The sequence below is a fragment of the Heteronotia binoei genome, chromosome 15 (genome assembly GCF_032191835.1).
Source record: "Heteronotia binoei isolate CCM8104 ecotype False Entrance Well chromosome 15, APGP_CSIRO_Hbin_v1, whole genome shotgun sequence".
Lineage (NCBI taxonomy): Eukaryota > Metazoa > Chordata > Lepidosauria > Squamata > Gekkonidae > Heteronotia > Heteronotia binoei.
The window spans coordinates 45,357,002-45,379,967 of record NC_083237.1 but is presented as its reverse complement, the minus strand read 5'-3'; the positions used below and the strand labels follow the sequence as shown (position 1 = coordinate 45,379,967).

Sequence of the window (22,966 nt, the reverse complement as noted above, 5' to 3'; positions counted from 1 at the left end):
CCAGACAAGAGTCCAGGCACTTAACCACTACACTAAACTGGAAGGAGATTGTAAAGCACTCAGACTCTGAGTGAAAGGCAAGACAGAAATCCACTCTATTTTTTCTAAAGCTAGACATGCCCTCATAGGCTAAGCAGGGCCGGCCTTGATTAGTATTTGGAAGGGAGGCCCCCAAGGAATAGCAGGGTCATGACCAATGTTCTCTCTAAGCTGCAGAGTCTTGTGAGCAAAAATTCTACTTTGTGAGCCACTGGCATGAAAGTTGTGAGCTGCTGCATAAATTAGTGTGCTCTGGGACCATCCTTCCTGAACTAAGGCAAAAATGTGTGAGCTGGAGGCTAAAAATCTGTGAGCTAGCTCACACTAACTCAGCTTAGAGGGAACAATGGTCATGACACAGAGGCAGGCAATGGCAAGCCACCTCTGAACATCTCTTTGCCTTCAAGCCCCACTAGGGGTTGCCAGAAGTCAGCTTGACTTGATGGCGAAAAGAATGGTGAAGAAAAGAGCACGGAAAAACAGTCCACTGCGGTCAGGAAAGGTTGCCAGGTCCACCTCGGCCACTGGAAGGGACGGGAGGTAGGGCTTCCAGATCTATGTCTGGAAACTGAAGATTTGGGGGTGGAGCCTGGGAAGGGGCAGGGAGATCAGTGGGGTACAATGCTTCAGAGTCCACCCTCTAAAACATCCATTTTCTCCTAAGAATTGATCTCTGTAGTCTGAAAATGAGCTGCAATTCCTGGGGATCCCCAGGTCCCACCTAGAGGCTGGCATCCCTAGGGCCCCCAAGGAACAAAGGAGCTCCCATGCCCTCCCGTAAAGGGAGAAAATTATGCTTGGGGGAGGGAGGGCTGCAATTTTAGGAGCCTCCATACAGTGTTGGGACAACCTCTAGGACAGGGGTGGCCAAACTTGCTTAATGTAAGAGCCACATAGCTTAAACAGATGTTTGAGAGCTGCAAGGGAGGAAGGCAAATAGAGGGAGGGAGAGGTGGAAAGAAAGCAATTTTAAATGCATTTCCAAGCTGCTGGCTGGAAGAAGTGATTTAAAGAGACAAATGTTTTCTCTAAACTGGCCAACAGGGGCCACACAATAGATGTGAAAGAGCCACATGTGGCTCCCAAGCCACAGTTTGGCCACCCCTGCTCTAAGACTTAGGGGGGGGGGTGGCACTTGCAAAACATCTGATAGCCAAGAAGAAACTTTTTTTGCCTGGGGGAGAATCCTTTACTCGGAGTCTTAGAGTGGCTTACAATCTCCTTCCCTTCTTTTCACAACAGACACCCTGTGAGGTAGGTGGGGCTGAGAGAATTCTGAGAGAACTGCTCTTGAGAGAACAGCTCTGCGCCTCTGAGAGAACTGTGACTGGCCCAAGGTTGCCAGCACCTGCATGTGGAGGAAGAGTTGGGGATCAAATCTGGTTCTTAGAGTTTGCTGCTCTGTAACGAGCTCTGCAGAAGGAAAGGGTGGAAGGGGAAGACTGTTGCCCACGAGGGCTGAAAAGTCCTCCAAAGCGACGCATCACCCTGGCCTAAAAGGATCACAGAGATGAGCAGAGTTTTAGATGGCTAAATGCAGTTTTATGAAGAGAAAGGGAAATAATAGAGGGGAGGGGAGTATGACAAACTTACAACTGCAGGGGCGGGGGAGAGGTGTTGCCCAACCTCGGCCAAAAGTCGCCATCTATCCGCCGATTGTGGTACTGCTGCTTCTCAAAGGCTGAGGGTGGGGGCGGGGAGGGAGCGCAAGAATAAAACCGTCAAATTAAAAACATGCTAAATGAGTAAAAACTAGGTGGGGAGGAGAAGGAGCAACATCCACCGATTCATCATGGGGGATTCCAGAGCGGTGGAACTAAAAATTAGTCCCGTTCATTTCCATCTCATATTTACAGGGTAGAACACACGTCGATTTTGTGGCTAAAAGCTGAAAGTGTTGGGGGGGGGGGGAGAGAGGAGAGCAGGGTTGGGGGGCAGGCAGCAGATGAACAAGAACTGCACTCTCCAAATGCCACCCCTCCCAAACAAAAAAAAAAAGAGTCATCCCGTCCCTTCTGTCCACACCCCACGGTAATGGGGGTTTAGGGATCTCAGCCAAGCCTATTTGCATAAAAGAAGGGCCCCATTTTTGACTTTTTCCGACATCAGAGGAGATCAGAGTGGGGGCATGGGCAAGCCAGACTTGTCCAACATCCCCATTTCCTTGGGGGGGCCTGGTTCCTCATCCATCTTGCGCCCATGTTTTCGAAAGTACTTGTATCGCTGTACGTAGGCCTTCACTAGGTTGTTCACCTTGACTGGATTGATTTCTCCACTCTTGCTGTGGCAGATCTAGACAGGAGCAGAAAAGGAGGTGGGAGTTAACACCTTGCCCTTGTGTCCTTTGCTCCCAAATCTCCCACCACACACACCCCTTCTAACCTTGTGGACGGCTTTGCGCAGGATATCCTTATATTCCTCCTTGGTGATCTCCTTTTTCTGGTAATAGGGTTTAATGGCCAGTTTCACTTCCTCCACAGCCCGCTCTTGGGTGTGAAGCTTCTTCAGGTACTGAAGTGAAGCGGAGACAAACAAATTAGTGGGAAACAGGGAAGTTACAAACAACGAGTCTTAGGTAAGCAAGCCACATAGGGCGCAACTCCGGCCTAGCCAATTTTCTTCTGGGTCATTCAGGACTTCTGTCCATCCAGTAGATTTTTATCCGGCCCTTCCTCCAAGGGCCTCAGGACGGTGTGCATAATTATGCACCATCCTCCATTTTATCCTCACCACCATGCTGTGAGGTAAATTAGTAAGGGAGAGAGCCTGGCCTCAAATCCCCCCCGAGAGGTTCACACCAGACTCTTTTGATATGACCTGACACAAAATAATCTCTGCACTTAGCTCAGCCTACATCTCCTCTTGGAAGGGGCTGTAGTTCAGAGTTAACAGCTTCTGCTTGGCATGCAGATGGTCCAGGTTTGATCCAGTTAAAAATGGTGATGGGAAAGTTTTCTTCCTTAGACCCAGGAGAGCCACTGCCAGTATGAGCAGACAATACTGACTTTGATGAACCAATGGTCTGGTTCAGTATAAGGCAGCTTCACAGGTTCATGTACACATTACAACATCCCCTTATGGCACTGACAAAGATTCACAAATAATTTTCTCGTACATATGAAAAACTGGGTTGTTCCTTGCCCAAAATCTGGGGTATTACTCTTTAGAGCAGGGGTGGCCAAGGCTTGGGAGCCACATGTGGCTCTTTCAGACAGACTGTGTGGCTCTCAAAGCCCGCTCCATCAGCCAGCTTGGAGAAGATATTTGTCTCTTTAAATCACTTCAAGCCAAGCTATCCAGTGGCTTGGAAAATGCATTTAAAGTTGCTTTCTTTCCACCTGTTCCCCCCATTGTTTTCCTTCCTTCCAGCTCTCAAACATCTGACGTTCATATCTTGCAGCTCTCAAACATCTGACATTTATTCTATGCAACTCTTACGTTAAGCAAGTTTGGCCACTGCTGCTTTAGAAGCTCATGGAAGTTGATCAGCCACGAGGAACACCACAAAGCAAGCAGCATCCCTGTCTGGAGGGAGGCAGATCCTGAAGCAAAAAGTCCTGAGAAATTTCAAATAGTATCTGCACACCCTCCAATGGCAACTGTTCTCTTACTCCCAAAACAATTCCCCATATGTTTTTTGTTACCTTATCACTGTCTCCCCGCCCGTCAGAGCTGGTGCTGCCCAGATCAGTGCCTGATGAGGAAGCAAAGATGCCAGCCGAGGAAGAGCCTGTCGGGGCCTGGCTCAAAGCCCCCGGCAACACCCCTGTAGGGGTAGGGGGCGTTGAGCCGCATCCTCCCATAGGCAAGGAGCTCTGAAGCAGGTACGAGACAGGGGGCACAGCCAGGTGCGATGCAGGCGGATGGGTGGGTGGTGCTGGTGGTTGAGGAGGCCCCAAGGATGTCGAAGGCTTGGTGTGGGTCAGGATCTAAAGAGGAAAAAGAGCAGGAAAACATAGTTAAATGGAACAAGCAAGAGAGTTCTTTAGTCCATTACTTAGATGCCAACCATTGTGGCACACATGTCTTTATTTTCCATGCTTCAGAACTCAATCCAGGAATGCTGGGCCCTAAGTGGGATACCTGCAATTTGCTGTACAGTAGAAAGGCTGGGTAAGCCATGCATTCCTCTCCCCCATGGGAAAAAAGCAACCCCCTGACTCCTTCTCTGTGAAGTGCCCATAGCTGCTAGGATTCCCTCCACTGGCTGCCGTCCAGTTTGCTCCATCAACTTTTAAATGGGGGACTGCTGAAAAGCTGCCAGAAATGGGAGTGATTAGAACTCTCAGAGACAGGAACAGTTTAACCTTTGGGTTACTGTCAGAACAAACCTTCGGAACTAGTGCGACAAAACTTCCAATTTGTTTTTTGGAATTTTTTTTCAAAAATAAAAGCTGTCAAAAAAAAAAATTGATCAGAAGGAAGTGGAACCAGGAGCTAGAAATGGCATGATAATCAGCTGAAAGAGAGACTCTTTTAGGTACAGCGAGTCTTCTACTGGGCACAGCTGCGTCAGTGTCTAGAAAAGATCTTCCAAGCCCAGAGTAGCCCCCTGTGAGTCTGCTGTAGCAAAATTAACGAGGAATCCAGTAGCACCTGATAACATGCATTGCAAGTGGCATCTTCAGCAGAGCTCCGTTATGAGATGCCCTGATATTCCAGAGCAGGGGTGGCTAAACTGTGGCTCAGGAGCCACATGTGGCTCTTTCACAAATATTATCTGGCTCTTGAAGCCCCCACCACCCTGTTGGCTGGTTTGGAGAGGGCATTTGTCACTTTAAAGCCCTTCTTCAAACAAAGCCAGTCAGTGGCTTGGAGAATGCAGTTAAAGTTTTCTTTCCACCTCTCCCATCTATTTTCCTTCCTTCCTGCCTGCTCTCAAACATCTGGCGTTTATGTCTTGTGGCTCTCAAGCACCTGACATTTATTCTGTGTGGCTCTTACATTCAGCAAGTTTGGCCACCCTTGTTCCAGAGCATGCCATTACCACACGCACACCATGCAGGGGGCTCCAAACCCCACATCACCTGCTTGCCACTAGGAGGAGGCTTGGATACTACAAATGAGGTATGCCCACACTAGGGGGCCTTTGCCAGAATGTGCTTTTTCTTGTGCTTGCATTTCCACTCGCGCAAGATCAGTGATTTTCAACGAGCCCTTATGCCAATGGAAGCGCCAGCAGAAACAGAAGTGAGCACGGTGGCAGAGGCTATCTAAGCAAGCATGGAACTGGTTTGCAGGATCCAAGCAAACTGGACAGAACCGTCTGGCATACTGGACCACCAATCAGAACTCACTTATCCACTAATTAATGGTGGAATCCACCACCAGTGGACTTAGCGAGGGCCACAAGCAAAGATGGTTTTAAAAGGGGCGGGGAGAGGTAGACAAGATTCTTGGAGAAGAGGTGCATCAACAGCCACTAGCTGTAGTCAAGGGCAGCAAACCTCTGATTCGCAGTCACAGGAAACAACAACAACAGGGATGGGGTTTGGATTCTGTTCTGGCTGATGGCCATCCAGGGCAACGGTTGGCTGCTGTGTAAAAGAGGATGCTGGGCTAGATGCGCTGCTGGTCTGATCCAGTCAGGCATGCTTGCTTAGAGGTAAGCCCCACTTTAGTCAACAACACTCAAAACTGCTAAACCTAAGGGCTGCAGCCCCTATGCTACCTTTCACAAAAAAAAAATCAATTGAAACTATTGGCATGGGTTATGCAAGAACTATACCTCCAAAAGTTGGCGGTTGGGTCAAATAACTTAGGAACTTTGTCAGTAACAAGTCAACAGAGGGCTCCAGTAAGGAACAGAGAACAGAGCTAGCTGGCCAGTTTGAGAGGTGGGGCAGCAGGCCAAGGAAAAACAGCCCCCCCCCCCCCCCGACCCAACATAAAAACAAGCCTTTACCAGCCCAGGGAGCTACCCATATATCTCCATAAGGGCCAGAAGTACAACTTAAAAGACAGATTACAGCTAGAACAAACATTTCCAAAAAATATCCAAATACATCAGAAAAATCAAAGCAGAGTTGTCAAAACAAGGTTTTTCGGCTGCTTTTGAAGTTTTGGAGCTTCAAATACAAGCTGTTGCTGAAATCAAAGTCGTCAGCATCACCATTTTGCCAAGAGCAGCAACAAAATCCATCCCACCATTCAATCTGACATCATTAATTATATTCCAGCACTTAGACAAAACAGGCTTTTGTACCTGGTTGGTTGCTTGAATAAGCTCCTGGGCTTTTGCCCGGCTTGCGAGGTTGGCCTCTTCCATCTTGAAGAGCAGGGCAGTCACTAGGTGGGAAACAAGAGCCTTAGGAATAGAACTGACCCCCAAATAGCTATGCCCCCGCTTGACTAATCCTAGGCTCAGGCCTAGAACGTGTGAACATTAATGCGTTTCCAGTCCTGCTGGCCCTTGCCTCAGTCTATTCTGCAGACACAGAATCCATGTGTTTCATAGGCCAGTCCTCATCCAAAGACCTTGGCATCCTCTTCCCCCTCCTCATCTAGGCTGGCCATTGGCTAGCTATGGTTCAGTGGGAAAACGCTTGCTTAGCACTGCAGCAAATCCCATGTTCAATCCCCAGCATCTCCAGTTAAAAGAAGAAGACGTCTGCAGATTTATACCCTGCCCTTCTCTCTGAATCAGAGACTCAAACAATCTCCTATATCAGGGGTGGCCAATGGTAGCTCTCCAGATGTTTTTTGCCTACAACTCCCATCAGCCCCAGCCAGCATGGTCAATGGCTGGGGCTGATGGGAGTTGTAGGCAAAAAAAAATCTGGAGAGCTACCGTTGGCCACCCCTTCCTATATCTTCTTCCCCCACAAGAGACACCCTGTGAGGTGGATGGGCTGAGAGGATTCTCACAGCAGCTACTCTTTCAAGGACAACCTCTGCAATAGCTATGGCTGACCCAAGGCCATTCCAGCAGCTCTAAGTGGAGGAGTGGGGAATCAAACCCGGTTCTCCCAGATACGAGTCCACACACTTAACTACTACACCAAACTGGATCAAGCACTGCAAAAGATCTGAGACCTTGGAGAGCCACTGCTGGTTAGAGTAGGCAAGAAGACTGAACTTCACAGGCCAAAGGCTTGGTTCAGCATAAAGCGGCTTTGTGTGTGTTTTGCTTGTGTTTCTACTCCCAACATTAAGACTGGTCAGAAATTCTCAGAATCCTCCACTTCACCCATTTTTGGACAGGTCAAATTTTCAGTATAATGGAAGGGCCCAGTCTTTCTAGTCAATTAAGTTTCAGAGTAATCTCTGGATCATCAGCCCTAGAACTGCAACGAGACAGATGCCCAGAGCCTAGCCTCCCGCCCCTGCCAGTTTTCAGCATACAAAGTGGGCAGAGGCATTACAGACCATCACACAACAGTTTGGTGTGCTGTCTCTAAAAAAAAGGTAGTCCCCTGTGCAAGCACCAGTCGTTTCCGACTCTGGGGTGATGCTGCTTTCACAATGTTTTCATGGCAGACTTTCTATGGGGTGGTTTGCCATTGCCTTCCCCAGTCATCTACACTTTCCCCCCAGCAAGCTGGGCGCTCATTTTACCGACCTCGGAAGGATAGAAGGCTGAGTCAACCTTGAGCCGGCTACCTGAACCCAGCTTCTGCCGGGATTGAACTCAGGTTGTGACCAGAGCTTTACCGCTCTGTGCCACAGGGCTCTCGAGGCTGTCTCTAGGCCGATGGAAAGCCTAGATTAAGAACACACTTCCCCTTGCAACAGGCACAGAAGCGCTTATGGGTTTCATCAGTGCAGGGATGGGGCCGAAGAGGAGACTTCAAAGGTGGTTTTAGGAGGGATAGTGAAGAAAAGCCCCCCCAAAAGTCACCAACATTATTGCCCTAGGGTCAATTCCATAACTCCATTCCTTGGCCTCTGAAGACCATAAAACTTCATACTCACATTACTTTCTTCCGTTCATCCCCGTCATGCACTTCCCCCCCCCCCCCCCCAAAAAAAAGTACGCACACAGCGAGTTGAGCTATGAAAAACAGGCAAATAGAGGAACATGCAGATCAGAACTTGTGGCTCCATCTGTTATCACAATGGTGATAACTCAGTTCTGCCAAAAATGGATGCAAAAATCATGCCCATGTGCATTTGTGCCTTTCCTTCAGCCAATTAATAGCTTTGGGATTTTGGGAGTCACAGAGTTTGACTGCAGGAGGGAGAGAAGCACTAGCCATTGCCATTTTTAAGCACAGATGTTCTTTGTTTACATACAGATATTGAAGCTTTCACACCCAACCACAGAAAAACAGACTTGTCTCTTTACTGAAGGGATATTGGAATTTGCCAGACTTCCCAAATCTGGGTCAGAACCAACCAAACTTCTCTGCTGGTGGAGGGAAAAGGGAGGGAGGGACACTTTGGTCACCCAAAAAGGCCATGCTGGGGATTATAGGACTCATGTGGACAAAAGTTATGTGAGATGGAGGCCATAATAAGGAGAGGAACCAGCTGAGATGGAGCAAAAATGGACTATATCCAACCCTCTGCCAAGTATAAACTTTGATGCTTGGGCAATGAACCTTTGGGAAATCTGGCTCTAAACCGGGCTTATTTTTCTGCAGGACAGAGGATCTGGCTTCTGAGAAGAGATTGAGAGGACTGCATAACACAATCTGTTCCAAAATAAATTCCAGTGTTGCTTTCTTAGAACACCTGACTTACTTAGGATGGGTCTGTAGGGCTGTAAAACCTGTTGGCAGAAGGGCTGCACCAAAGGCTACCTTCCCTCACTCCCCTTCCATTTCGTTCCCCGTCATGATACATACATGCCAGCACTCCGCTGGTGCAGTCGACCCCACCCTGCAGGTTCCAAGACATGGGAGCAGACGGCGGAGGCAAAGGGCGCGGAGTGTGGGGAGGCTGCTGCGGCGGCTGCTCCTCTTTGGTCTCGGACAAGCTGTCTGCTTCGGGCTCATCATCTTCCAGTACTCTGGGCTGCTCAGCCGGGGGGTCTTCAGGAAGGAAGGAGACGTCGGGCGTCTTGCAGCTGCTGTCCACAGTCTGGGAGTCGGGCGTGAGCTCCTGGCCAGGAGGCAACAGCTGAGGGCTCGGCGGCTTGGCAGTGCCCTCCGACTTCTCCGAGCCGGACCAGGAGGGTTCTTCCTTGACCCTCAAAGGGCTGCTCGCGCCCTGGCTGCAGCTGTCCGCTTTGGACTTCTTCAGCCCCGTCTTCACCTTGAGCTTTTTCTTTTTCTTGGGCTCCGAAGCACCTTTCGGCTTCAGCCCTTTCAGCTTCTTTACGCCCAACTTGGCCTTCAGCCCTTTGACTTTCTTGGGCTTGAATCCTGGCTCCTTGATGTCGGCCATCTCGCCTTGGCCTGCCGCCGAAGCCCCAACCATCAGCACCTTCTCCTCTGACTTGAGGAAAGGCGAGCGGCTCTCCTTGTCGCGGCTAAACTTCACGCCGATGGAACCGACCTCCTTCACTGATGTGGTGCTGCTCACCCCTTCCCGGATCAGTACGGCCACCTTAGACTGGAGCTTCACTTTCCGGCCTGAACCTAGCTTGCCGCTCTCCTTGTGACTTCCAGCTTTAATTTTCTTCCCAGCCTTGTCCCTGTCGGGTCGAGCTTTCTTTTCTGCTTTGGGCAATTCCTGTTGTTCAGAGCAGGGAGGCCCCTCTTTGAGCTTCTTTTTATACTTGTCCCGGGCACTGGGACGGTCCTCAGGGTAGGCTCTCTTGCGCTCTTTCTCCTTGGGCAACTTTTGCTTGGTGTCCTCCTCGGGCCTCTTGTCCTTACGGGAGGGGACGACCTCCTCCTTGCTTGCTGAGCGAGCCCCGCTGGATTTGGATTCCTCTACAGGTTCACGGTCTGAGAAGCAAGCATCAAAACTCATTCCCTCAGAGTCGTAGAGCACCTCTCGCTTCGCTCTTTCCGGTGTCTCCAGAAGCCCCTCCATCTTCTCTTGCTGGTTAACCGTAATGGTCCTCTTGATGGTGAAGAGGTCGTTGTCATTGAGGTCTTGGATTGATGGCGGCACAACAGTCCGTGTGTCTCTCCGTCTTTCCATCAAGACCTTCTCCGACTTGGGTTCTTCCAACAGGTGGACCTCCCGTTCCCGCTCCTTGTCCTTCGATAAGCGACGGGAGGGATGTTTCTCGTGTGAGCGAGAGCGTTTCTTCTTCTTCCTGCTACTATCCCCGCGGTGTTTGTCTTTGTGCCTGCTGCGATGGGCACGGCTGCTGCTGCGCGATCGGGAACGGCGCCCCCGCCGCTTCTCCTTTGACTTAGAACGCCTGCTCTTGCGACGCTCAGCGGAGGTGTGCGAGGAACCAACTGCGGACAAGCTGGTGCTGATGGAAGGGGACCAGGAGCGGGAGGTTCGGTGGTGAGAGCGAGACCGCGAGGCCCTGTGGCGGGAGCGTCGCCGCTCCTTGGATTTGGAGCGAGACTTTGATTTCTTCTTCGGGTTCCACGAAGTGGCATACGATTCCTTGGATTTTGAGGCCTTGTGTTCCCGTGATCTTTTGCGCTCCCTTTTCGATTTCTTGCAGGAGCCAGAGCTAGAACCAGAGTGGGACTTGGAAGCGGGGCGTTTGGGGGCCGGAGGAGGCGGAGGCGGCGGCAAGGGGGATGGAGCACGGTGGTAGCGTTCTCGGCGTTGAGTCAGGATCTTCCGCCTCAAGTCCACGCCTTTCCAACGTGGGTCAGGCTGGCTCTCGCTGAAGTCGATCTGCAAGGCTCCTTCATCATCGGAGTCGGCGTGCAATGACAGGAAGTCATCGCCTTCCACCACCCGCAGGGTACGCTGCTCAGCGGGGCGACACCTGCTCCGGAACAGTCGAATGGGGCTGTACCTTTCGTCTTCTGGCTGGACAATCTCCCCTTCCTCGATTTCTGAGTCCCCGCCTCCACTCCCGTCCCATTCCATCGAGGACCGGCGTCCACCCCGGTGATGCCCGCCTCCCTTGGATGCCTTCTCCCCTGTCCTTAGCTTGGCATTTCCAACCGTGACCACTTCCAGGGACACTTTGCCCTCTAGCTGCGGTTTCGCTTCAGCATCCAGACGGCCTTTAGGAGCTTTGTCCACCACAAAGACCCTTCGGCGTGGCTCAGGAGCTTTAGATTCCAATGGTTCTGGGGGAAGTTCCTCAGGCAATGTGGAATCGGCCCCGGGGGGCTCCTTGCCCTCAGGGGGCTCAGCGGGACAGGCCGACTCGCTTTCATAATCCCTGCCGGGTTCCACTTCGGGCTCCGAATCGTCTTGCCCTTTGTCTGAGCTGGGGAAATCTTGGCTCAAGCTGTTCTCGTCATAGATCCCAGCCAACGTTTCTGAGATGCGGCTGATGCTGTGGGACATGTCCGGGGGAGGCTGGTCCCGGTCGTCTTCCTCCTCCTCCTCGTCATCATCGTCATCCTCCTCGGGAGAAGGGGTGCTAGCAGAAGAACTGGGGTTGGAGCCTGTGGGGTCAAAGGGGTCATATTTCTGGTCGTGCCGGCCGCCCTCTGCCTCTTTGTGGGGTGAGTCGCCAAAGCCGAAATCACCATTCAGGTTATCCTCATCGGTAGGGTGGAAGGGATCATAAATATCCAGGTCTGGGGAACGCATCACAGGGCAGGGGTTGACGGAGCCACCTCCACCTCCTTCTCCAGGAAGGCCCTGATGGCGGGACACAGAAGATGCCGATGAAGAGCAGGATGAGGAAGAGGAGGAGGTGCTGGAATCTGCCTTGTCCAGGGAGTTGGCAGGTGGCGGCTGGGAGCGCTGCTGGGATTCGGACTCACGGCCCGTGGCGCCCTGCGGGCGTTGCTGCCCCCCATTGGATATCCCCATGCCAGTGCCCAGAGTCATGCCCAGATACGGTGAAGTCCTGTCTGCTTTGGGGGACTGTGAAATCTCACTCCTGACTAAAACAGAAGTCCAAGGGCCCCTGTCCATTACTGGCAGAGTTCTGTGTGGGTCCAGAGGGTAGGGCTGCTCCGGAAGGGAAGAGTGGCCGACGGCACAGTCCCTCCTTCCTCTCCAGCAAGGTGCTGATGATCCAAGGCAGACTGTTGAGAGGATTAAAAAAAATAATAAAGAAGCGATTAGGAGGCTTAGAGGAGTTGCGTTTTGACAACCTGCCCTTTGAAAAGGGAGACCACCATTCCTCAGTGTTATCTTCTCCATTTTAGCCTACCCAGCTCTAGATCAGACCTGGTGCTCCTTAGAGGTCAGGTTCTTAGAATACCCAAGCCCTCCCCTGTCCACTGGCCGTGAAGTGACGGTACATCCAGCCCTGAAGCTGTGGCCTGTCATTTCCTCAATCCAAATCTTGAGTCACAAAAGTTGCTACTTGGTCCTTCAGTCTTAAGTCTCCTCCATGGCTGATGATCAAGAGACCCTAAATAACAGCCAGGGACTGAGAAACTTTTGGTGAAGAGAGCTGCGGATGCCTGCGACTGCCAACAGTCCCCCACCTCTTTCTAAGACAAGGATCCCGGGTGGGGAAGGCGGCCCAACACCTGGATGCTGTTAAAAATTCCTGAAGACCTCCCTGTGGCCCATCTGCAAACCCAATTTTCATCTACTGCTTTAAGGAACATCTAGGGTTTTGCTTCCCAGCAGTCTCTCATTCATACAGGGCAGTGGTTCTCAGACTTTCATATCCTATATCCCACCAACCACTCTACGAAAGAACTTGGGTCCCACCACGTTAAACCCTTCCTTTTTCTGAGAACAAGGTTTATATGCTTACAAACATTCTGTTATTCTGTTTATAATTTACAGTAGCTTTCAAATCATAGAGTTGTAAGGGACCCCCAGGGTCCAAACCTCTGCACAATGCAGGAAACTCACAAATACCTTCCCCTAAATTTACAGGATCTTCATTGCTGTCAGATGCCATCTAGCCTCTGTTTAAAAACCTCCAAGGAAAGAGGTTTTTAAACAGAGACAAAAAAAGAGACCCCCCCCCCAAAAAAACCCACCCTGCAGTTAGATTTGAGTCCAGTAGCGCTTTAGAGACCAACAAGTGTTTGAAAGTCTAAGCTTTGAAAAACCAAAGCTCCCATTGCAAGACACAAATGAAAGGATCTTTGACTACTGAAAGCCCATAAGACCACAGAGTTGGAGGAGACCTCCAGGGCCATCTAGTCCAACCCCCTGCTCCATTCAGGAAATTCACAGATACCTCCCCCCCCCCACACCTCCAGTGACCCCTGCTCCATGCCCAGAAGGTGGCAAGGAAAAAAACCCTCCAGGATCCCTGGCCAAACTGGCAGGAAGAAAAATCGCTGCCTGACCTGAGTGGCAATCGGTATTTCCCTGGGCATGTAAGAAAGGGCCAGGAGAAAGAATGCAACTCTTCCTGCTCTCCTTCCCATGATCTGCTTAAGTTCACAGAATCAGCATTGCTGTCAGATGGCCGTCTAGCCTCTGTTTAAAAACTTCCAAAGAAGGAGAGCCCACCATCTCCTGGGGAAGCATATTCCACTGAGGAGCCACTCAGTCAGGAAGTTCTTCATAATGTTTAGACAAAAACTCCTGATTTAATTTCAACCTGTTGGTTCTGGTCCAACCTTCTGGGGCAAGCTTGTACCCTGAAACTCTCATTACGAAAATCCTGTGCCCCATCTAGGTGATGTGTACCACCAATTGAGAAGCATTCTCCGGGGTATGCACACAGACACATACCAGACTTTTGCATCCTCCAAGAACGACCTCTTCTTAAGATGCCCGACAAGGCAGCAACGTCCCCCAGCTGGACTTCAGCCACCAGTTCTACCTCTTCCATATCTTCTTCCCCACTGTTTGGGCAAGGGATGGGGGAAAGGGGAGAAACAGAATCAGGATGGGAACCTCACTTGCCTTCCGCACCCAACATTTTAGTCCATAAAGCTTTAGAATGAGGCAATTCACGAAGAAGGGTGAGGGAGGAACAAAGAAAATGTCTGCATCATGAAGGCTTGGAAGATATAATCTCTGCTCTCTGCCCTGAGAACCACTACATTTAAATGCTTCCAAGCACAAAATTTCACATCCTTGGGGGGGGGGGGGGGGGGGGGGGCTGAAAGATATACCGAACTGCCACCAAAACCTGTCCATTTCCTGTTGGTGATGGGAGCTCTGAATCCAGCTGTTTTCCAGCCCTAGGTGGGTGAAACTGTTGCTCCGCTGCTCTGGCGTGTGCTTTGACCTACACGGCAGTGGGTGTAGTTCATTGTATTTTTACCCTACATACCTTAGAGATGGTCTCCCTCCTTGCGGCCCATTGGGGATCCCAGACTTCACTTGACACAGTCTGACCTCTTAAGGGTGCTTGTGAACAGTCATCTGGGCAGCACATTCAGACATCGAAGATGTGCTGAGAAGTGCTTTCAGCAACTGCTTTCCCCTTTTCTCGGGGATGTGGCAATGCCTGAGGTCATCGGACTGCACAGAACCAGCAGTGCTTCCCCCACCCCAAGTCCTAATGTTACCTGTAGACTGGGGGTGATTCTGAAACACCCTCTCACACGGAGTCATTTAAAAATACATTTCTGCAAATTTCATTTTACTTTTTGCAACTGGATCCAAATCATTATCCAATGACTAAAACAAGAGTCCAACATATTTAAGACGCTGTTGAAACTGGTGAACAGGATTACATTTTAGTAAAGCTGTTACTGCATTGCGTCAACCATGCAAGCTTACTATTCTGCAGATTTTTTTTCTTTTTGCAGAATTTCAAAGCTGAATTCTGCACAGCACACGAAGTTGACAGGGCTCATTTCCCCTTGTAATTGTCGCTGTTTAAAAATCCCACTTACTAAACCACCTGGGTCCCCAAGGAACTTTCTACTTCCTGAGGCAAATGGCATGCCCATTCCAGGTAATCCAGGACTCCAGCCAAGGCAGGTACCGCAGAAGAAGGAGGAGGCTCAAAAACCTGGAGGAACAAATAAGTCTGTATAAGTAAGGGGCAGGCTGAGACCTGCAATTTCTCCTCCAGAAGAGAAGAAGGAAAGAGACACACCACTACGATATCCCCGTATTCACAATACACTGGGTTGTATCTAACCACTGTGCCCAACTGATGGCAAAGCCTTTGGCTGGAGAAGGAGGCTCCACACTTTAGTGAATGGAAGAATACAAACCCAAGTCCCAGGACTTTTTTTTGTAGAAAAAGCCCAGCAGGAGCTCATTTGCATATTAGGCCACACCCCCTAACATCACTGCTGTTTCACGGGTCTTTTTTGTAGAAAAAAGCCAGCAGGAACTTATTTACATATTAGACCACACACCCCTGATGCCTAGTCAGCCGGAACTGCATTCCTGTGCGTTCCTGCTCAAAAATAGCCCTGCCAAGACCTGTAACTGTTCATCCCAATATACCATCATGATGCCGGCACATGCAAAGAAACAGCCCCAACCTAGGGGGATAAATGCAGAATTCGGCAGAACTCATTTGGAAAACCACAGAGTGCTGAGAATCAGCAGCAGCCATTTGCCAAGATCTGTGTGCTCATTAATACAAGCCGCACACACACACACACCCAAACATACCTCACCAGTTGGGGGGTTCCTGTCACAGACCAACGCAGCATCCCCTGTTCCCAGCCAACTTCCTCCGAGCCCTTCAGATCTGGAGCTGCGGCACCATTTCCTTCGGCTCGTGTGCTTGCGTTCAGTGTCTGAAAAGGAAAACAGGGACTCAGGGTGGCTATTGGGCAGAGGCAAAGGCAAGTGCGTTCATCCTGCGTTGGGTTTTTTGCCATCAAGTTGCAGCTGACCTATGGTGACCCCCCAAAGGCTTTGCCAGGCAAGAGATGAAGGGAAGTGGTTTGCCACTGCCTGCCTCTGCGCAGCAACCCTGGACTTCCCTCAGTGGTCTTCCATCCAAGTACGAACCAGGACTGACCATGCTTAGCTTTGACAATCTGATGAGATCAGGCTAGCCTGGGCCATCCAGGTCAGGGTACATTCTGCATTAAGCCTCTATTAAAGGGACATCCTCCCCACCAAACAACTGGCAACTCTGTTGCTAAGACAGAATTGTTGTAAGGCCCGTGGATTCCATTGTTGAAGGTGCACCCCCCACCCCAGTCCTGTTCCTCCAGCTCCTCTCAAGGTCTAAGGCTACCCCCTCAGTTTTGAGATACCTTTCTCACTGGCTGGATCTTGCAGTTCAGTCGCCAAGCCACTGCCCACAGCTTGCTGCAAAGCTTTCTGGGAAGATTAAAAAGGAAACAAGGAATGGCGTTAGCGCGAGGTGCAAAAAAAGTTCAAGAACCGCATCGACCAGCAGCCCACAGCCAGCTCCCCCCCCTCCCAAATGCACTGATGGTCTCTGAATTCATCTGAACTAACAGAATGAGTCCAGTGCCAACATGAACCAAAGAGCATCTCACAAGGCAATCCCAACAGTAACTACAGCAGGACATCAAAAAGAATCAATCACAAAGACAAAGGGTTGCTTAAAAGCTTTTCCTGTTCAAGTCTGACTCTCAAATTGCCATGCGGTTGCAAAGGATGCACAACTGGCAACCAAGGAAGAATCAGCTCTGTGTTGCCGACGCACACATCCTGAGACATTTTTAGACCTGAAGTCCCTGGCTTTGCTGCCTACAGTCATCTTTATATATATTGTATATTGTGCCTCACTGAAACTCCCCCATTGTCTAAGTCAGCTTGATCCTCTGTGCTGGCTATACTGCTTATTTACCTTTCTGTTTCCCTTCTTCAGCATGCCCTGAAGGCAACCAGTTTTATGAATGTTTGTTTTCTCTCTTTGGAGGAAAGACTGCCAGTATGCTTTCTGGATGCACCTTTCCCAAGTTCCCGGCTCCAGTGCATGCTGCCTTGCAAGTCAATGTCACTTCCAAGCAAGGGAACATATTTCTGCCTGACACCACAATCCTATGCTTGCCTGAAAGCAAGTCCTACTGCATTCAGCAAGAGCTACCCTCAGGCAAAAGTACTTACCTGAGAGTATGCCAAACTGAGAGCAGCAGGGCAAACTTGAGCCCCACTAAAGTGCATCGAATCAGGCAGCACATGTCAAATTTGGGCAAGAAAAAAGGACCACCACCACTCCTCCCCAATTGGTTGATTTGGCTATAGACAGTATTTCTGTTGTGAGTGCTTCTAACTATTTAGTTCTTGCTTAACCCTCCAAAGCCAAAATACCCTAAGAACATAAGAGAAGCCATATTGGATCAGGCCAATGGCCCATCCGGTCCAACACTCTGTGTCACACAGTGGCCAAAAAAAAAACAAGTGCCATCAGGAGGTCCACCAGTAGGGCCAGGACACTAGAAGCCCTCCCACTGTGCCTCCCCAAGCACCCAGAATACAGAACATCACTGCCCCAGACAGAGAGTTCCAATAATAATCTGTGGCTAATAGCCACTGATGGATAGCCCTCTCCTATACCACTGCTTTTAAGCGTATAAGATTAAACGATAATATTCTTTTTTAAAATCCATGCATGTGGGGGGGGGGCAGGTGAGTTGGCAGTTCTGGTGGATTTCTTGGAAAGGCTGATGGAAACACTATTCTATGGATCTGAAATCCTAAGAACATAAGAGAAGCCATGTTGGATCAGGCCAATGGCCCATCCAGTCCAACACTCTGTGTCACACAGTGGCATACACACACACACACACACAGTGGCTAATAGCCAAATATGGACCTCTGCTCCATATTTTTATCCAATCCACACAGCTTGAATAAATAAACATACCCACACAACAATCAGCATGCACCAAGGGAGGGGAGAAGCAGGGGATGGAGTGTAAATCAAGAATTTATGCTTTAATGAATACCCAATTTGGGATAATATGAAGAAGTGGTTTCTAAAATGTGGTTTCTAAAAAGTCTGCGCTGTAATAGAAACATGTTAATATGGGGTAAATGCGCAAGGATTGGCTTTCGAAAAAAATGAAGCAGTGAGACCTAAGATGCAAAGAACCCTAAGCACCGGGGGGGGGGGGGGGAGGCGGAGCAGCCTTTCCATCCTTGGCCTCCTAAAGCCTCTTCCCAGGCTCCTCTGCCCCAGAATGCCCCCGTCCCTCGTATTCTTAGGAATGGCTTATTGGGGGACACAAGGAGCTATTCCAAAAAGGGCAGCCTAGGGGAAAAGAAGATCACTGATGAGCACAGAGACAGCTTGGATCCAAGTCTAGGCAATTAAATTAAGTGCTGATATTAAACATGATTCTGAAGTTCAGAGATCCACCTGCAGGCACAAAAGAAGGCCTGTCAAATCCTTTCGATACGCAGGAAAGCTACAGTCAAGACAAAGCTTTTTCCAGGACCTTTCCATGTCATAGTTGCAAGGTTGCCTCATTTCTGATTTGAATGCGCACACTTCATAATTATCGATGGTTGTGTAGGTTACCTGAAACTCATTTCCACTGGAGCCCAATTAGCAGTGAGATCTCAATCACGCAATTCAGTTATTGCTATAATAAGGCATTCGGCTACAAGCCCTCAGTTAACCCAGTGGGAGTCCCTTATCCAATTCCATAACATTTCTTTACTCATTTGAACTCTAGAATTCAAGACAGCTGAACACTTGATTGCCCACTGTGTTAAGGGGCGGGGGGAGAGATGACTGATGGGCTGATCCATCAATAAAATGCAGATGGATTAGGTGGGCAGTCCTACATTTCATTAATGCACATGTATTTTTATTTCCTTGCCATTTTACATACTTACGATTTACTGAATGTGCAGCAAAGACTATAAAACGAGATGTTACATGTCATAAAACTGCTTAATGTGTATTTAGATTGGCATTTTAAATAAGCTATTATCTCATGGTTTCCCAGGAAAGTGAATAATTCCAGAGGAGGAGCCGTCTTTGACTGTTGCAGCAAAAATAAACAAGGGCCTTGCGCAGTAAGATGAATAAGCTTTTATTGTAGCGTATGCTTTCAGGGACTATGGCCCACTTTGTGAGGTGCATTAGAAAGCATACGCCAGAACAAAAACCTGTTAATTTTTAATCTTTAAATCATGAGACGACCCAAGATTCTTGAAATCTGAGACATGTGGGAGATTCGTTTGGTCATCCGCTGTGGCATTTGGCTCCTGCCTGTTTTCTCTGGATAGAAAAAGCAGCTGTCGGTGGAGAAATCCAGTTGCATTTGAAGAATCCTGCAAAACGCAAGTTTGCACAAGCAGAGAAAACACAAATCTCTGTTGCTGTAGCAAGTGGCAGGAAGCCACGTCATCAGATGTCAGCCTTGTGACCTCCAGATTCTTGCAAGATTTGCAAAATAGGGATGATGTAGGGCCACTGACACCTCCAGGGCTAATAACAATAAAAGAATCAAGGGACGGCTCACCCACTCTTCACAACTAGCTGTGCCCCTTCCTGCGGAATGGAGGGCTTGCTCCACCACCCTTACAAGCATGTCATTCTCCTGCAAAGCCAAGCCCTCTCCTCATACTCCCACAAAGCTCTGTGAGCACATATATGCAATCCATGGGGGAGAGTGGCTACTGCAACAAAAATGTAGAGTTGAGATTTTGAGCAGAGAATTCTAGACCACCACCACTGGTTCGGTTGTAGATAGAAAAAGGGGGAAAGGGGACTCAGCCCCTTGTACTGTATTGGTGTGCGTGGGGGGAGGAATTCATCATCCAATCCTCATCCAGTGGCAGGATGACGTGCAGGGCTCTACCAGCCTCTTCCAGATTCTTGCAAGAATCCTCATCAATACATTACATGTCATCCTGTACCCCAGGCAGAGTACAAGACAAAAGTTTGCAAAAATGAGCAACATATACATAGGTGGTGGTGGTGGGGGAATGGCAAACCCTTCTAAGAAAAGGGCAGGGGGAGATCTCCAAAATCATCTGCTGCCCATTTTACATATGTAAATAAGCAACCTAGTTTTAGACACTCATTTGCATCTCCAGAGCGGAGAAGACAAATTAACGCTCCCAGCGATGCAAGCCCCATTCTCCATGAGCTCAACCACACAGAGTTTCCCAACATGCATTGCATCTGCCAACCACAATCAGAATACAAAAGTTCAGAAGTGATGCTCATCACAGAAGAGAGGTAGCCATTACCAAAATGATAACCTGGCCAGCACAGAAGGCACCCGACTGGTCCCAATCTGCATCGAGAGACGGTTCAGCGGCCGGCTTCTCCCCACCTCGTGCAGGATCCTCCCTTACTGGGGGATGTCGATTCTCCTCCTCTTCCATGTCTGCAGGAACTGCAAATCCTGGGTGACAACCAAGGGAGGGAAAGAGTCAGCAATATCAGCAGTATTCCAGCATCTGACCCCCCTGAGCGCTTCAGTCTAGTTTCCTGCGCTCTGCACTCCACTTGCGCAGAATTCAGGAATCCTGGCACCCGACCCTGGAACATGCACAGATATGTCACGCACCACCCACAGACCTGGCTCCTGGACTGACTTTCTATTCATCAGACACTACTCCCTTCTCAGGAAAACACCCTCCTCTTCCCTGATAAGCCTTAGTACAGTTGAGGTTTGTTATCACCTGCATTCAAGGGTAAGGATTTTGGAGGCGAGGAAAGAAGGGCTGGGAATGAACAGCTCACAGCTGGCTTTCTTGAAGAGATATATTAGGGCACCAATTATGCATTTCTAATTATTACCCAAACGTGAACAAGAGAAAAATGCCATGATAGAATATTAAACACTTGCCACGTTTGAAGCCTGCGTGTTTAAATCAGACAGTAACTGCAGACTATGGAAAAAGGTTTCTTATCCCATCTACAATCATCCCTGTTCCCCTTGAAAACAGACATGTTCCATGCACATTTGCAAGTCGGGGGAAAGATGAAGGAAAGGAGAAAGCATCAGGGTTTAGTCCCAGAAGCTGTTTTGTATAACAGGACCAATTGCTTTACAACATGTAATAGCAAGAAGAGCACACCTGGCAGTTTTTAAAACAAAACCCTTTCCTTTGTGAACACAGGAAGTGCCTAGAGCCAGAGGTGTTCTCAGGATGAGTGCTGGGGTTCTTTAAGAGCCCCTCTCTTGGTGGGGAACTGTGAAATAAGAAAATACTTCCAAGCCTCTACAATCTAACATTTTAAAGTCAAAGCCTTATACAAAGTTTATTTAGACTTCACTGCTACAGGTCTCGTCCATAAATAATTGTCTTCTGTAGCCCTTATATCTAAACCTGCTAAATGAGGTTTCCGTCATCAAAAACTACCCACACATGAACTCTCCTCCATAGCTGCTTGATTTCCATACAAGACTTGGCTCATTTAACGCTCACAGGCTCCCTGTTGTATCCCCTTCCTTTTGCCTGGCACCCAGCGCCTTTCTGTCTTTCCCAGTGTATGTGACTTTCTTCTCCACTGGAAGCCTCAGTCCATTCCTTCTATAAAAGCCTGAAGGAACAACTCGAGAATTAAAAGCAACAAGCACATCAGGGGAAGTGACAGGAGAGAACTCAAATGAGAGGCTGAAGGTGTGCAAGATCTTTAGCACTGGAATGACAAAGCAAATCAAGAGAATGGCAAAAGACCACTTGGGATATGTTGGAAAGATTAAGACATTCAATACAATGTTTCCTAAGCTTTAAGGAGGTAAGGACCAAAGAGCCTCAACTGCTTACCTAGTCTTCCAAAGTTCCCCATTCATTTTTTAAACTCTCTACCACCGCACATTAGAAGCTACACACATTAACAGAACCATAAGATGTGCATTATTGTTATATATTGCAAAAAGCACAGACAACTGGAAACCACCGAGCAGACCACCTGCCCAACCTCTTTTCCCCAAGGACAGCCCACAGCTAAACCTATGAGTTCCTTATCCAACCTTTTATTTAAAGCCACCAAGTCATCCCACTTAGGACTGCATCTCTTCCCCCCACACACACAAACCCCCCCCACATCACCCTAACCCACCATCCCATTAATTTCTCATACTGAACTGCAACATCTGGATGTCATCTGGCAAACGTCACACCACCAACTTGCCAAACTCCTTCCCCCACTCCAAGTCCCACATTTTGAATAGCCTGTTAGCAGGCGTAACTCTCACTTCACCGTGCACTTCCTACTTTCATTTTTCCTGCTCTCACCTACATTCACTCTCGGCTCTGCGCCACCTTCAGCCAAAGTTGTTCCCCTCCATAACCTGCTTCTCAGGTCTACCATTCCTTTGATGTATATGAACTCCATTAATCACGCATTTCCTCCAACAATCCAGGCCCCCGGAATATTAAAAACAAGCTTCCCCAACCTTACATCATAGCTCAAAACGATCCCAAGCTCTCAACGATCCAGCTTCTTACCTTAAACCCACAGAAAGCGGCCCCAAACGTCCTGCCAAGGCCAACAAAAGCCCCCACGCTACACCTCCAAACCCCACGAAAATGTGTCCAACACTACCAATGTGCATACATATGCAGGCCGCAAAATACTTCCACCCCCAGATTTAGTGATTTCCTCGAAAGTCAGGCCCCTTAAAACGGACACTGACCCTTCAAGACCTTTCTCCCCCTTCCAAGAGAAACACACAGCGTATTCTTCGGATACTATTGTTTCTCTCCCTTCATCATTTCTAACCTTCAAATGCAGCCGCTCCAAAGGGCCCCCTGCCACAATTGGGGGGATCCTCTCAGCTCCAAAATAGACCCCCAACCAGCTCCCCATCACACCCCTCATGCCTTAGAGACTCATCCCTTTCTCCAACGTCACCCCACTGCCACCCCCCTCTGTGGGTTTCAGGCCCTCACCCCTGCATTGCGCACACCTAATATCACCCCCCCCCTTTTAACACCTACCCCACCCCCACTCCCGGCCACAATATCAGCTTCTTCGGCAAAGCGTTTCCCCCACAGGTTGCCATAATTACCCGGTTCCGCTGCAAAGCTAGGCCCGTCCGCCCGCCCCTCCTTAGCACAAGAACAAGAGGGGGAGGTTCGGCCCCTGCCGCCGACACTGCCCGGGCCCGGCCTCTGCAGCAGCCATTTTACTCAGCTCGGCCCTGCT

At 49.3% G+C, this 22,966-nt stretch overlaps 1 protein-coding gene across 3 annotated transcripts; it reads right to left on the bottom strand.

Annotated features, from left to right (window-relative positions):
- Nucleotides 1-1,559: 1,559 nt before the first annotated feature.
- On the bottom strand, nucleotides 1,560-22,966 carry SCAF1 (SR-related CTD associated factor 1). 3 transcript variants are annotated; one of them, XM_060256788.1, is made up of 11 exons: nucleotides 22,830-22,966; nucleotides 20,053-20,210; nucleotides 16,128-16,194; nucleotides 15,532-15,659; nucleotides 14,796-14,914; nucleotides 13,681-13,793; nucleotides 8,829-12,056; nucleotides 6,245-6,327; nucleotides 3,684-3,968; nucleotides 2,422-2,550; nucleotides 1,560-2,331 (listed from the first exon to the last, which is right to left on the bottom strand). In XM_060256788.1, the coding sequence occupies exons 2-11, from the start codon at nucleotides 20,188-20,190 to the stop codon at nucleotides 2,155-2,157; spliced, it is 4,467 nt and encodes a 1,488-aa protein (XP_060112771.1). In that variant the 5' UTR covers nucleotides 20,191-20,210; nucleotides 22,830-22,966; the 3' UTR covers nucleotides 1,560-2,154. The 3 variants fall into 3 exon arrangements, with proteins under 3 accessions (XP_060112771.1, XP_060112770.1, XP_060112772.1); XM_060256787.1 differs by lacking the exon at nucleotides 22,830-22,966 and adding an exon at nucleotides 21,175-21,200; XM_060256789.1 differs by lacking the exons at nucleotides 13,681-13,793; nucleotides 15,532-15,659; nucleotides 16,128-16,194; nucleotides 20,053-20,210; nucleotides 22,830-22,966.